Source organism: Rhinatrema bivittatum, chromosome 6, assembly GCF_901001135.1.
Source record: "Rhinatrema bivittatum chromosome 6, aRhiBiv1.1, whole genome shotgun sequence".
NCBI lineage: Eukaryota > Metazoa > Chordata > Amphibia > Gymnophiona > Rhinatrematidae > Rhinatrema > Rhinatrema bivittatum.
Window position 1 is genome coordinate 84,981,472 of NC_042620.1, and position 13,028 is coordinate 84,994,499.

At 46.1% G+C, this 13,028-nt stretch overlaps 1 protein-coding gene across 1 annotated transcript in view; it reads right to left on the minus strand.

The window, feature by feature from the left end:
- The window catches only part of ACVR1C (activin A receptor type 1C), a 225,552-nt gene that overhangs the window by 65,181 nt on the left and 147,343 nt on the right, over window positions 1-13,028 (minus strand). The window contains exon 5 of the mRNA XM_029605529.1: window positions 4,217-4,384. Coding sequence (XP_029461389.1) covers window positions 4,217-4,384 — 168 coding nt within the window. The remainder of the gene's footprint in view (window positions 1-4,216; window positions 4,385-13,028) is intronic.

The window sequence follows — 13,028 nt, forward strand, 5'->3', positions numbered from 1 at the left end:
TCTCCGATGACTTACCGATGGAGTATGTGAAGGCAGTGGATTTTTCTAGAGCAACTATGTCTAGTCACATCTCTGGATTTTCCTTCTTTATGAAAGCGCATGGTTGGAGACTCCATCCGCTCGTTTTTTGATTAAACATTTGTTGGTGGGATGGCCCAGAGATGTGTAGGATAAAGTCATGAGATACTGTTGCGCATTTGGAATGTTTTTGCCATCCATCTGTTTTTCGGCATATGAAACTTGTTTGTTTCGTGTTGCATTCATGTTGGCCTTTTTTGGTACCCCTAGAGTCAGGGAATTAGATGATAGGGCAACAAGTGTCAAGTCCCTATGGGTTTTCTGTTTGACCATGTGATAGTGAATAGGAAAATGGTTTGCTTGCAGATTCACTGTTCCAAAAAATGATCAAGTTGCTTGTGGAGCTTGGTTAGTTTTGAAGGCTGTGGTGGATCTGGTGATGTATCGCTAATGTGCGGGCATATCTCGGGAGGTGCCCTAGTGGGAGTGCACAATTTCTGTTGCATGAGAATGGGAGTCCTCTTGTGAAATATCAATTTGTTGTGGTGTTGTGCAGGACATTGGGGATTTTGGGGTTGGAAATCTGTCATTTTGGTGCAGCTACTTCTGCGGCAGTGTCTGTTTTGCTGGAGGGTTATTCATTGGATAGGTTGCTGGAAGACTGGCGCTTTCTAAATTTATGTTAGATTGAAGGAGCAATTTTAACTTAGCAAGTGGGATACTGCTTAATGTTTCTTTGTTTTGTAGGCCTTTGATATGGGAGTAGGACTGACAGGATCATTGGCCACTTGTATGTGGTTTGGGTTCAAAGGTGTGCTCAGCATCATCCTTATAGACCGCACTTGAGCCTGGTGCTTCACAGCATGAAGGTGCATTGGTTTGGAGATGAGGGATAAGCTGGGACCAGTTTATGCCATTCCTCAATGAGTTGATGAGGAGTTGGGCCTGGATGGACATCCTGCTGTTGCATTTGGGAAAATGGACATGTTTTCAGTTAATCAAGCAGTTTGTAAGAATATATCTAAAGTGATGTTATGGTTACCAGATACAAGGATCTACTGGTCAGACATTATTTCAAGGCCTGCATTAGCAGATCAGGTTATGTGGGGTCAGGGGAGAGCTAAAAATTGAACCAGCAAATTTGATCCTGCCTGTGCTTACAGTGGGATGGGCACATAAGGTGTCCTTGGTCTTGGGATGTTTGTAAAGGACTGTTCAAAGTGACTGGAGTGCACTTAAGAACATAAGAAATTGCCATGCTGGGTCAGACCAAGGGTCCATCAAGGGTCCATCAAGCATCCTGTTTCCAACAGAGGCCAAACCAGGCCACAAGAACCTGGCAAGTACCCAAACACGAAGAAGATCCCATGCTACTGATGCAATTAATAGCAGTGGCTATTTGCTAAATAAATTTGATTAATAGCTGTTAATGGACTTCTCCTCCAAGAACTTATCCAAACCTTTTTTGAACCCAGCTACACTAACTGCACTAACCACATCCTCTGGCAACAAATTCCAGAGCTTTATTGTGCGTTGAGTGAAAAAAAATTTTCTCCAATTAGTCTTAAATGTACTACTTGCTAACTTCATGGAATGCCCCCTAGTCCTTCTATTATTCGAAAGTGTAAATAACCGATTCACATCTACTCGTTCAAGACCTCTCATGATCTTAAAGACCTCTATCATATCCCCCCTCAGCCGTCTCTTCTCCAAGCTGAACAGCCCTAACCTCTTCAGCCTTTTCTCACAGGGGAGCTGTTCCATCCCCTTTATCATTTTGGTTGCCCTTCTCTGTACCTTCTCCATCGCAACGATATCTTTTTTGAGATGCAGCGACCAGCATTGTACATAGTATTCAAGGTGCGGTTTCACCATGGAGCGATATAGAGGCATTATGACATTGTCCGTTTTATTAACCATTCCTTTCCTAATAATTCCTAACATTGTTTGCTTTTTTTGACTGCTGCAGCACACTGAGCCGACAATTTTAAAGTATTATCCACTATGATGCCTAGATCTTTTTCCTGGGTGATAGCTCCTAATATGGAACCTAACATCGTGTAACTACAGCAAGGGTTATTTTTCCCTATATGCAACACCTTGCACTTGTCCACATTAAATTTCATCTGCCATTTGGATGCCCAATCTTCCAGTCTTTCAAGGTCCTCCTGTAATGTATCACAATCCACTTGTGATTTAACTACTCGGAATAATTTTGTGTCATCCGCAAATTTGATAACCTCACTCGTCGTATTCTTTTCTAGATCATTTATAAATATATTGAAAAGCACCGGTCCAAGTACAGATCCTTGAGGCACTCCACTGTTTACCCTTTTCCACTGAGAAAATTGACCATTTAATCCTACTCTCTGTTTCCTGTCTTTTAAGTTATCAGATGTTAGCCAAGATCTTTTAAATAACAATTTTTAAGAGGCTTTGGAAGATTTCCTGCTTGTGGAATCTTAAGCTGCATCTTTTTTTTGGGGGTGGGGGGGGCGCATGCAATCAGTTCTACTGTTTCATGCCTGTGGTATAAGATCTGAGCAGGTTGTGGGCTGAGTGGGGCTGACCATTTGAACAGGAGTCAGGACAATTGGCTCCAAGGAATCCTGTGGTTACGGTGCGACTGGGTGTGTGAGGCTTCTTGTTAGGCTGTGATGGGGGCCTCATGGGAAAGACAGTGGGTGCCACTGAATGCCTGCAAGTTGGGTGGCCTGGGGGTGGTGCATTTTGTTGGTGTATGGCAAATGCTTGGGTACACATTGTATGTGGAATTGGCTTGGCTGCCCATATTATTTATAAAAGGGTTTATTTTTATAAAGAGGTTTGTTATGAGGAACTCCTGCACCTTTTCAATAATGTGCTTTAACTGTAGAGTTATTCTTTTATTATTTTAAGATAATTCAGTTGGCCATTATAGCAAATAAAAAGATTACATTCTCCATTTTTCATTCTGGTTTCCTTCTGGTTTCTACTTAGTTCCTGTGATGATTCTTGTGTTTTAAGTTTTAGAAATCTTTTCCAGCTTAGGCCATCCCACTAACCCACATGTATATCATGTTGTGGACGTGGACCCTTAGGCCGGCTCGAGAGTTGGAAAGCTCACTGAAGGAACTTGTAGTGGCACTCGAAGCCGAGAGGTGGAATTGAACCAGGAGACCTGACAGGAGCTTCACCTATACCAGCCCTCGTTCCCCCCAGGTTGAGCCCTTGGGTGCCAGGGCCGGCAGGGCTTAGGCGAAAGTCTCCTGGAGAAGGAAGACCGGTGGGTGGTCCGAGTCGAGGCTGGCAAAAACTGAAAAAGCAGAGACTATCCAGGAGTCGAGTCGGGCAGCGAAGGTGCAGCATGAGGAACCAGGCTGGAAGTCGAGGCAGGCAGCAGACAAGCCGAGGACAGAGAACACGCCAAGGGTCAGAGCGGGCAGCAGACAGAGGAATCCAGGAACCAGGCCGAAGTCAAAACCGAAGAAGCAAGCGAAGACAGGAGCGAAGACCGGAACACAGGAGCGGAGTCAGGAACACAGGAATGCTGGAACAGGATCAGGAACAGCAACTAGCTACTCAGAGAGTCAGCCTGTTGCCAAGGCAAAGCAGGAAGGTTTGAAGTGGCCTTATATAGGCCTCTTCCGATGACATCAGGTTTGGGGCCGGGCAGAGGTTTCCCACTGCAGCCCCTTTAAATTATGGCTTTCTGCGCACACGTGTGCCTAAGGGGCGGAGTCCCCGGAAGATGTCGGAGGCATCTCCCTCCAGGAGAGAATGCCACGAGAAGGCCCCGATGCGGATCGAGCCAGCATGGGGAAGCCAGCGGGAAGCTCCGGCGTCTGCGGGTAAGAGAAGGGGGACCCGGTCGCGGCTGTCCGCGACCAGGTTTCCCAACATATCATTTCTCACAAACATATTTAAACATGAATACAACATGAATAGCTGAGGTGTGTATGCAAAAAGACAATTTAAAAAATAGGCAATTTGGCTACAATCAGCAGTATCTACCCTCTAGTCTATAAAAATGAGAAAACATCAGAAAAAAAATAAAGAAAAAAAAAACAGAATTGATCTCCATGAATAAACCAAAGTTGATAGCAATAAAGAAAGAGGCAAATTGATACTTTAAAGAAAATAGCTTGTACTATTGTTTAAAAAATAATCTATAACTGCATAAAAATATTAATTAACTTTAGAACTCAAAAAGTATCACCTTGTGTGCCAACTATCTCCATATGAAGATGTGCTAGTCCACTAACTACTGAAAGTGCCAGCTTCATCATGCCGTTGATAGTAATTGAGTTTCGACTTAAGAAATCAAACAAGGAACCCTGCTCATGGTATTCAGAAACAAGCCACAGTTGAGTCCAAGTTCCATTATCTAGAGCAAGAAAAAAGATTGGATATTGTAACATGCTCCATTAAAGTAGCAAAAACAACCCCATCCTCATAAATACAATTTTCTGCATTCTAGGATAAAATATAAGTTACTTGCATGTGTAATGAAATTTTCCAGTTAGGAATCACCTATCATATTTCATATGACTCATTTTTCTAATATAGAATCAATTGTTTTGAGGGCTAAATTTTCAAAGCTATTTACTAGTATAAAACATGCTTTTATGTGCAGAAATGGCTTGTTAGAACACTTGCAGGTCTTTGCATTCAAAATGTATGTACATAACTCGATTTTATGCATACTTCTGATTTTAAAAATTGTTCATTCAAAGCCACATGTGCAAATTACGCCATACCAGAAACAGGTGTAACCTTGAGTGAGGAAGTTTGCACGTCTACTTTCTGAAAACTTTCAAAGTGAAACGCTGCACATAATTTTGCTTTGCAAATTTATGGAAAGTCTGTAAGTAAAAAGTAAACAGCTTGCGCAGGACTCACACTTTAGTTTAAAATTTGTGGGTTGTCCCAGTATATGCATGACATCAAAAATCGCAACACTGGTAAAATGTATTGGGATCAAAAATTATAACTTCTATCTACAACCAGACCTCATATAACAATTTGGAGAGTTTGATTTACAATTACTCTCACGATTGAGTCTACCACATATACCAAGTTTTGTTTATGTATTGTGGTTTCTTTTGGACTTTTCAATCATTGGTCATGGTTGTATGCTCTCACATTAAAAATATCTTTTTTTTTTTTAAATTTTTGAAATTTTTTTCATTTTTTTAAAAATATATTAATAACAGCTGTCCAAAGCACTTATCTTTTAGCTTGAGTGATCAAAAAGCGCTGAGATATCATGAGCTCTTTGCCCAAACGCTGGAGTAATAAACTCTATGCCCCATATGGGCATAGAGTTTATTACTCCAGCATTTGGGCCAGTATATGCATGGCCATATGTCCAGAAACGTAAACCCTGCTTAAAGTAGGTATAAATGTTCTGCATGTACACTTATATGCACACTTTAGAAATTGAAAGTATGTGCATAAATCTTTTCTCTGCCTTCAATGTCTGGCTCAAAGCATGCATAAATCACGTGGTTTTGGATACATTGGTGGCTGGCACCATGTATGGAATAGTAAAAGGTTATACTGTAAGGATGGTCTACATTTGTCCTTGGACGGAAAGAGGATGCTAAATGAGAAATTCAGAGCATATACTATGAGGCATTTAAACTAGAAGGGAGTGGCAGGAGGTGGCCAATGAAATTGCCATGTCACACCCAAGCAATAGAGGAAGAAAACAACAAAGTCAATAAGCTCAAAATAGCAGAAAAGATGACTAAGAAGAGCAGCAATCCTAGGGAGACAAGTGGGATAGCTATGACCACAAATGCTTATAATGTGGGCAATAAAATCCCAGACCTGCAGGTCTTAATGGTGGAGGCAGACTTGGACATATTTGCTGTTACAGAGACCTGGTTCACCGAGACTCATGATTGGGATATGGACATTCCGAGCTATAACTTGTTAAGGAAGGACAGAGAGGACAGAAAAGCGGGAGGAGTAGCTCTTTATTTCAAAAACAATACCCAAGCAATTGAATTGCAAGAAATGTGGGGTAGAGAAGAAGCATTATGGGCCTTCTTAAAAAAAAAAAAAAAAGATGGTGCATCCATTTTTACAGGCCGCCGACTTAAATGGAAGAACTAGACAGAGTTCTGGTCAAAGACATCCAAAAGGTGGGAAAGAAGGAAGAAGTGATGATTGTTGGAAATTTTAATCTGCCGGATGTAGACTGGAGAGTCCCTTATGCAGAATCTACCAGAAGTAGAGTGATGGTGGATGTCATTCAAGGGGCTCTATTCAAACAAATGGTAATAGAACCCACGAGGGAGAGAGTTATACTTGACCTAGTGCTCACTAACAGGGATAATGTCTCTAATGTCTGGGTGGGTGCCCATCTGAGCACCAGTGATCATAAAATGGTATGGTTTGGTGTCGCAAATAGGATATAGCAAATGTTGCTTACCTGATGTAACAGGTGTTCTCACAGGACAGCAGGATGTTAGTCCTCACAAATGGGTGACATCGAGGATGGAGCCCACCACGGAAAACTTCTGTCAAAGTTTAAACAGAACTTTGACTGGCCCCTACTGGGCATGCCCAGCAAGGCACTGACCCTGCAGCCAGCAGGGGTCTCCCTTCAGTCTGATTTTCAAAGCTACAGGCAGTGCCTAGAAAGTAAAAATAAAAAGAACCCAACACCGCGGGGAGGCGGGCGGGTTTCGTGAGGACTAACATCCTGCTGTCCTGTGAGAACACCTGTTACATCAGGTAAGCAACATTTGCTTTCTCACAGGACAAGCAGGATGGTTGTCCTCACAAATGGGTGAGTACCGAGCTGAGGATGTCCCGACTTGCACCAAATGCACCCAATGACGTGCAACAGGCACAACAACTGGGGTGGAATTTGGGAAAGGGCATCCGCACCCTACTGGGAAGGTGGAAGGGTGTTGGTACATCACGTTGGAAAAAGGTTACGCAAGACAGATTGGCCGAAGATGGAGTCCTGTCTTCCAGCTTTGTCCAAACAATAGTGGGCTGCAAAGGTATGGAGAGAACTCCAGGTTGCAGCCCTGCAGATGTCAGGAAGCGGCACCGATCGAAGGTGTGCCACTGACGTCGCCATGGCCCTCACAGAGTGTGCTTTCACACGGTCTTGAAAGGGAATGCCAGCTTGCTGATAGCAAAAAGAAATGCAGTCCGCCAACCAGGAGGAAAGAGCCTGCTTACCCACAGGATGTCCTAACTTGTTAGGATGAAAAAAGACAAATAATTGAGTGCTCTTCCTGTGAGCAACTGTACGGTCTAGATAAAAAGCTAGAGCTCGTTTGCAGTCTAGGGTATGCAGAGTCTGTTCCCCGGAGTTGGAGTGGGGCCTGGGAAAAAAGATAGGTAGTATGATGGATTGATTAATATGAAACTCAGAAACTACCTTAGGTAAAAATTTAGGGTGAGTGCGGAGTACCGCCCGGTCCTGCAGGAGCTTAGTGTAAGGCGGATAGGTAACTAGGGCCTGCAATTCACTAACCCTGCGAGCTGAAGTGATAGCCAAAAGGAATAACACTTTCCATGTGAGATACTTTAACTCACAGGAGTGCAGAGGTTCGAAAGGAGGTTTCATTAGACGACCAAGAACCAGGTTAAGGTCCCAAGATGGGGCCGGAGGACGTAAGGGTGGCTTCAGATGGAGCAAGCCTTTAAGAAAACGTGTTACTAGGGGTTGTACTGAAATAGGGACACCCTGTACACCTTTATGGAAGGCGGCTACCGCACTGACATGCATTCTGATAGAAGAGGTTTTAAGACCTGATTCAGAGAGATGCCATAAATAGTCCAAGAATTTGGAGATTGGACAGGAAAGGGGATCAAGGGACTGAGAAGTGCACCATGATGTGTACCTTTTCCATTTGTATGAGTAAGACTTTCTTGTGGAAGGCTTTCGTGAAGCTATCAGGACCCGAGAAACGGAATCTGAAAGGTTGAAAGGCTGAAGGACTAACCTTTCAACATCCATGCCGTCAGGGACAAGGCTTGGAGGTTGGGATGGAGGAGGCATCCGTCGTTTTGAGTGAGCAGATGCGGGTCCTTTCCCAGAGGAATGTGCCTGCGGATGGAGAGATCCTGGAGTATTGGAAACCATACTTGGCATGGCCAGTAAGGTGCTATCAGGATCATGGTTCCCCCGTCCTGGCGTAGCTTCACGAGAGTCTTTGACACAAGAGGGAGGGAATGCATAGAGCAGACCGGTTGTCCACTTGAGGGAGAATGCATCCCTCGGCCGAGAGTGCTGGCTCCAAATGAGAGAGCAGTAATCGTCCACTTTGTGGTTCTGAGGGGACGCAAAGAGGTCTATGCGGGGAGAACCCCACTTGTGAAACAGAGAGGTCGCTACCAGAGGATCGAGTGACCACTCGTGCGGTTGGAAGACACGGCTCAGCTGGTCTGCCAATACATTGTCTACTCCAGGCAGGTAAGTGGCCCTGAGGTACATGGAGTGGGAGAGGGCTTCCGCCCAGATCTGCGCAGCTTCCTGACACAGAAGGAAGGAGTCTGTGCCTCCCTGCTTGTTTATGTACCACATGGCCACTTGGTTGTCCGTCTGGATTAAGATTATCTGATGGAATAGATGATCTTTGAAAGTTCGGAGCGCATAGCGGATTGCTCGAAGTTCCAGGAAATTGATCTGGTGTTCGGCTTCCTCTTTGGACCATAACCCTTGGGTTTGAAAGTCGTCCACATGGGCTCCCCAACCGATGTGAGAAGCGTCGGTGGTTAGGATTACTTGCGGATCCGGTGGAAGAAAGGGTAAGCCCTGAAGGAGGTTGACCTGAGTTGTCCACCAGGTTAAGGATAGGCGCAGCGCTTGTGTGACTGTGACTATGGAGGACAGAGGCTGAAAAGCTTGAATCCATTGGTGTCGTAGAGTCCATTGTGTTACTCTCATGGCTAGTCGGGTCATGGGAGTGACTTGAACCGAGGATGCCATGTGCCCTAGGAGAATGAGGAACTGGCGAGCTGTGGCAGTGTTCTGAGACTGGAGCTGGCGAGCCAGGGACATTAGGGTGTGGACCCTCTGAAGAGGAAGGTAAGCCTTTGCCTGTAAGGTGTCCAAGTCTGCCCCAATGAAGGATAAGGTTTGAGACGGGACTAAGCAAGATTTCTCGTAATTGACGAGAAACCCTAAGGAAAGGAGTGTTTGAATTGTCAATTTTAGGGAGGATTGAGCTATCTGTTGGGTGGAGGCCCTGATTAGCCAATCGTCCAGGTATGGGCAGACGTGGACACCTTCCTTCCTGAGGAATGCTGCTACCACTACGAGACATTTGGTAAAGACTCGTGGGGCAGAAGCTAGACCGAAAGGGAGGACACGGTATTGATAATGGTCGTGGCCTACTAGAAACCGCAGATATTTGCGATGGGATTGTGTGATCGCAATGTGGGTATAAGCGTCCTTGAGGTCGAGAGAGCACAGCCAATCCCCTCTTTGTAGCAGAGGGAGCAGCGCGCCTAGGGTTACCATTTTGAACTTCTCTTTTTGAAGGTATTTGTTGAGGGCTCGAAGGTCCAAAATGGGACGTAGTCCCCCTGATTTCTTTGGTATTAGGAAGTATCTGGAATAGAATCCCTTGCCTCGTTGAGAGGGAGGAACGGGTTCTATAGCATTTGATTGCAGAAGAAGGGATACTTCCTGTTGTAATTGAGCCAAATGGGTGGATAGACTCCACGCTTGAAGAGGCGGGGAGTCTGCCGGAAGAGTTATGAAGTTGAGGTGGTAACCCTGTGCGATAATTGTTAGCACCCACTGATCTGAGGTGATCTGCAACCAAGGTTGTAGAAAATGGTACAGTCGACCTCCTACAGGGATGTCCGGAAGAGGGGTTTGGCATGTGTTCCCTACAGGGGAGTCAAAGGCCAGCCGCAGGCCCAGGAGGAGGGGCTACAGTAGGCCTTTGTTTCCTAGGCTGACGCGGCTGAGGCCTAGTAGAGGATCGAGCTGGACGAGGCCTGGCCGATGGAGGGTAATAACGGCGTGGTCGAAAGAATGACTTCTTAGAGTCTTTCTTTTGCGGTTGCTTGGAGGTCAGCTCAGGTGGGACAGATGAGAGTTGTTTCAACGTCTCATGGTGGTCTTTCAACTCCGCCACAATCTGCTGAATTTGCTCTCCAAACAAATTATCGCCTAAGCAGGGTAAATCAGCAAGACGATCCTGAACCTCTGGGCGAAGGTTGGATGATTTTAACCAAGCCCAACGTCTGGCTGAGATGGCTGTAGCTGAAATTTTTGTGGAAGCATCGAATATGTCGTAGGCAGTCCTAATCTCGTGCTTCCCTGCCTCAAATCCCTTGTGAAGAAGGGCTTGAAGCTGCGGTTGGTATTGGTCTGGTAACGTGTCAGCATAGTCTTGCATCTGCTTAAGGATGGCTCTGTTGTACTGAGTCATATAAAGTTGATATGAAGCTATGCGTGAAATCAACATAGCTCCATGATAGACTTTCCGTCCAACACTATCTAGGAACTTGTTGTCCCTGGTAGGTGGGGTAGAAGAGTGTGGCTTAAGACGCTTGGCCTTCTTCTGCGCGGACTCAACCACAACAGAGCGATGATCCAGTTGAGGTTTTTGGAAACCTGGTGCTGACTGTACAAGGTAGGTGGAGTCAGCTTTTTTGTTAACTGGGGACACTGATGAAGGAGATTCCCAGTTTTTCTTGAGCAGATCCAAAAACACCTGGTGTATAGGGATGGAAGCGATGATTTTTGGAGCATCCAGAAATTGAAGGAGTTCCATCATCTGGTGTCTGTCATCAGCTTCAGATTGTAGTTGAAAAGGTACAACTTCTGACATCTCTTTCACAAAGTTAATGAAAGATAGATCCTCAGGAGGAGATCTTTTTCTACTCTCTGTAGGAGATGGAGGCGAAGGCAAATCCGTGTCAGAAGATGTATCATCATCATCACCCCAGGTATCGTAGGGATCAAGTGGGGTTTGTAACCCTGATGGACCTGGCTGAGGCTCTAAAGGCATCGATGGAAACCGAGGTGGAATCGGTGCCGTAGGTGGAACCAGAAATGGCATCGATGGCTTCGGTGCTGTCGATGGAATCGGTGCCTGGCGTGGAATGGATGGAACCGAAGGATATATCGGTGGAGATATACCAGAAGGCACCGATGGAACTACCCCGGAAGGGGGAATCCGGAACGGTGTTTCTCCTGCCGATGAAAATCCAGTCGGAGACGGTGGTGTTGTCGATGGCACTGGAATCACCGATGGAAGGGCCGTCATGAGCGCCTCCATGCGGCTCAGTAGCGGTGCTAGCGCTTGTATCAACGGCTCGGTGGTCGGTTCCCTCCTCGGTGGCGAAGCCGGTGCCGGTGTCGGTGCCGGGGGCGGCACTGGAACCGGTGCCGGAGACGGTGCCGATGGAGGTTGCAATTTCTTCATCGCTTTCTCGATGGCCTCCTGGACCAGCCGGTCCAGTTCTGCCCGGAGACCAGGGGTAACCATACCCGGCTCGACGGGAGAGGGAGGCTGAGGCAGGGCCGGAGGGACCACCGTAACCGGTGGGATCACGGCCCCCGCACCCCGGGAGGGTGAGGGTTTCCTCGATGCCTGCGAACGAGACGTGGAGGGTGTCCGGTCTGTTCGCGGCTTCTTTGTCGGTGGCTCGGCTTGAGCAGAGGTCGATGGCTGTGGATCCTCGACAGGCCGAGATTTGTGCCGTCGATAGCGGTGCTTTTCCTTCCGATCCCCTCGCCCATCCGGGGAAGGGACGGGAGTCGATGGCCGAGAAGCGATCGATGGCGGACGGTCACCGGAGGGTTGACGATGATGGTACAACTTCGACGGTGCCGGTTCCGATGACGTCGATGCTATCGATGGCGTTGGGGTGGGTGCATGGAAGAGGAGCCCCATCTTCTCCATCCTGGCTTTGCGACCCTTGGGTGTCATTAAGGCACATTTGGTGCAAGTCAGGACATCATGCTCACTACCCAAACACATCACACAAACCCTGTGGGGGTCTGTGATGGACATAGTCCGGGTACAATCCGGACAACGGCGGAACCCCGTTGCCATGGCCTGAAGCCAAAATTTAGGCTGGGGATCGGTAAGTGCCAACAGGCCTCAAGGGCCAAATTCGACGGTAGTCGATGGAAAAAGGCAAAAAACTTACCGGGTTCCGTAAGATGACTAAAAATTTGTCGAAGGGAGACCCCTGAGGGGCAAATTTTCTTAGGAAATTAACTTCCAAATTCCTGTCAGGAACGTGGTTAGAGAGCTCCTTTCACCGCGTGGCAACTGCTGCGCGGAAAAAAGAAGACTGAAGGGAGACCCCTGCTGGCTGCAGGGTCAGTGCCTTGCTGGGCATGCCCAGTAGGGGCCAGTCAAAGTTCTGTTTAAACTTTGACAGAAGTTTTCCGTGGTGGGCTCCATCCTCGATGTCACCCATTTGTGAGGACAACCATCCTGCTTGTCCTGTGAGAAAGAGAGGTCACACAAAGACCTGAGTTTTCAATTTCAAAAATATGGACTTTTATCAAAATGGGCTAGAAGACTGGGAGAAAATGAGAGAGGTGGAACAACAGTGGTCCCAGCTAAAAGGAGCAATTACAAAGGCAACAAATCTATATGTTAGAAAAGTAAATAAAAGTAAGAGAAATAAGAAACCGATCTGGTTCTCAAAGGACATGGCTGATAAAATAAAGTAAAAAAAAAAACAGTATTCAAGAAATGTAAAGGATCCCAAAAACAGGAACACAGGAATATCTGGTGAAACTGAGGGAGATGAAGGAAGAAATTAAGAAAGCAAAAAGTCAGGGAGAAGAAAGGATTGCCAAAGAGGTAAAGCAAGGTGACAAAACATTTTTCAGATATATCAGAGAAAGGAGAAAGGTCCAAAGTGGTATAATGAAATTGAAAGGTGACAAAAATCAATATTTGGAGAGAGACAATGAAATGGCAGAAATATTAAATAAATACTTCAGTTCAGTGTTTACTAAAGAAGACCCTAGAGAAGGACCTTCAATAGTTGACAAGACTGTGCATGGGGGTAGAGTT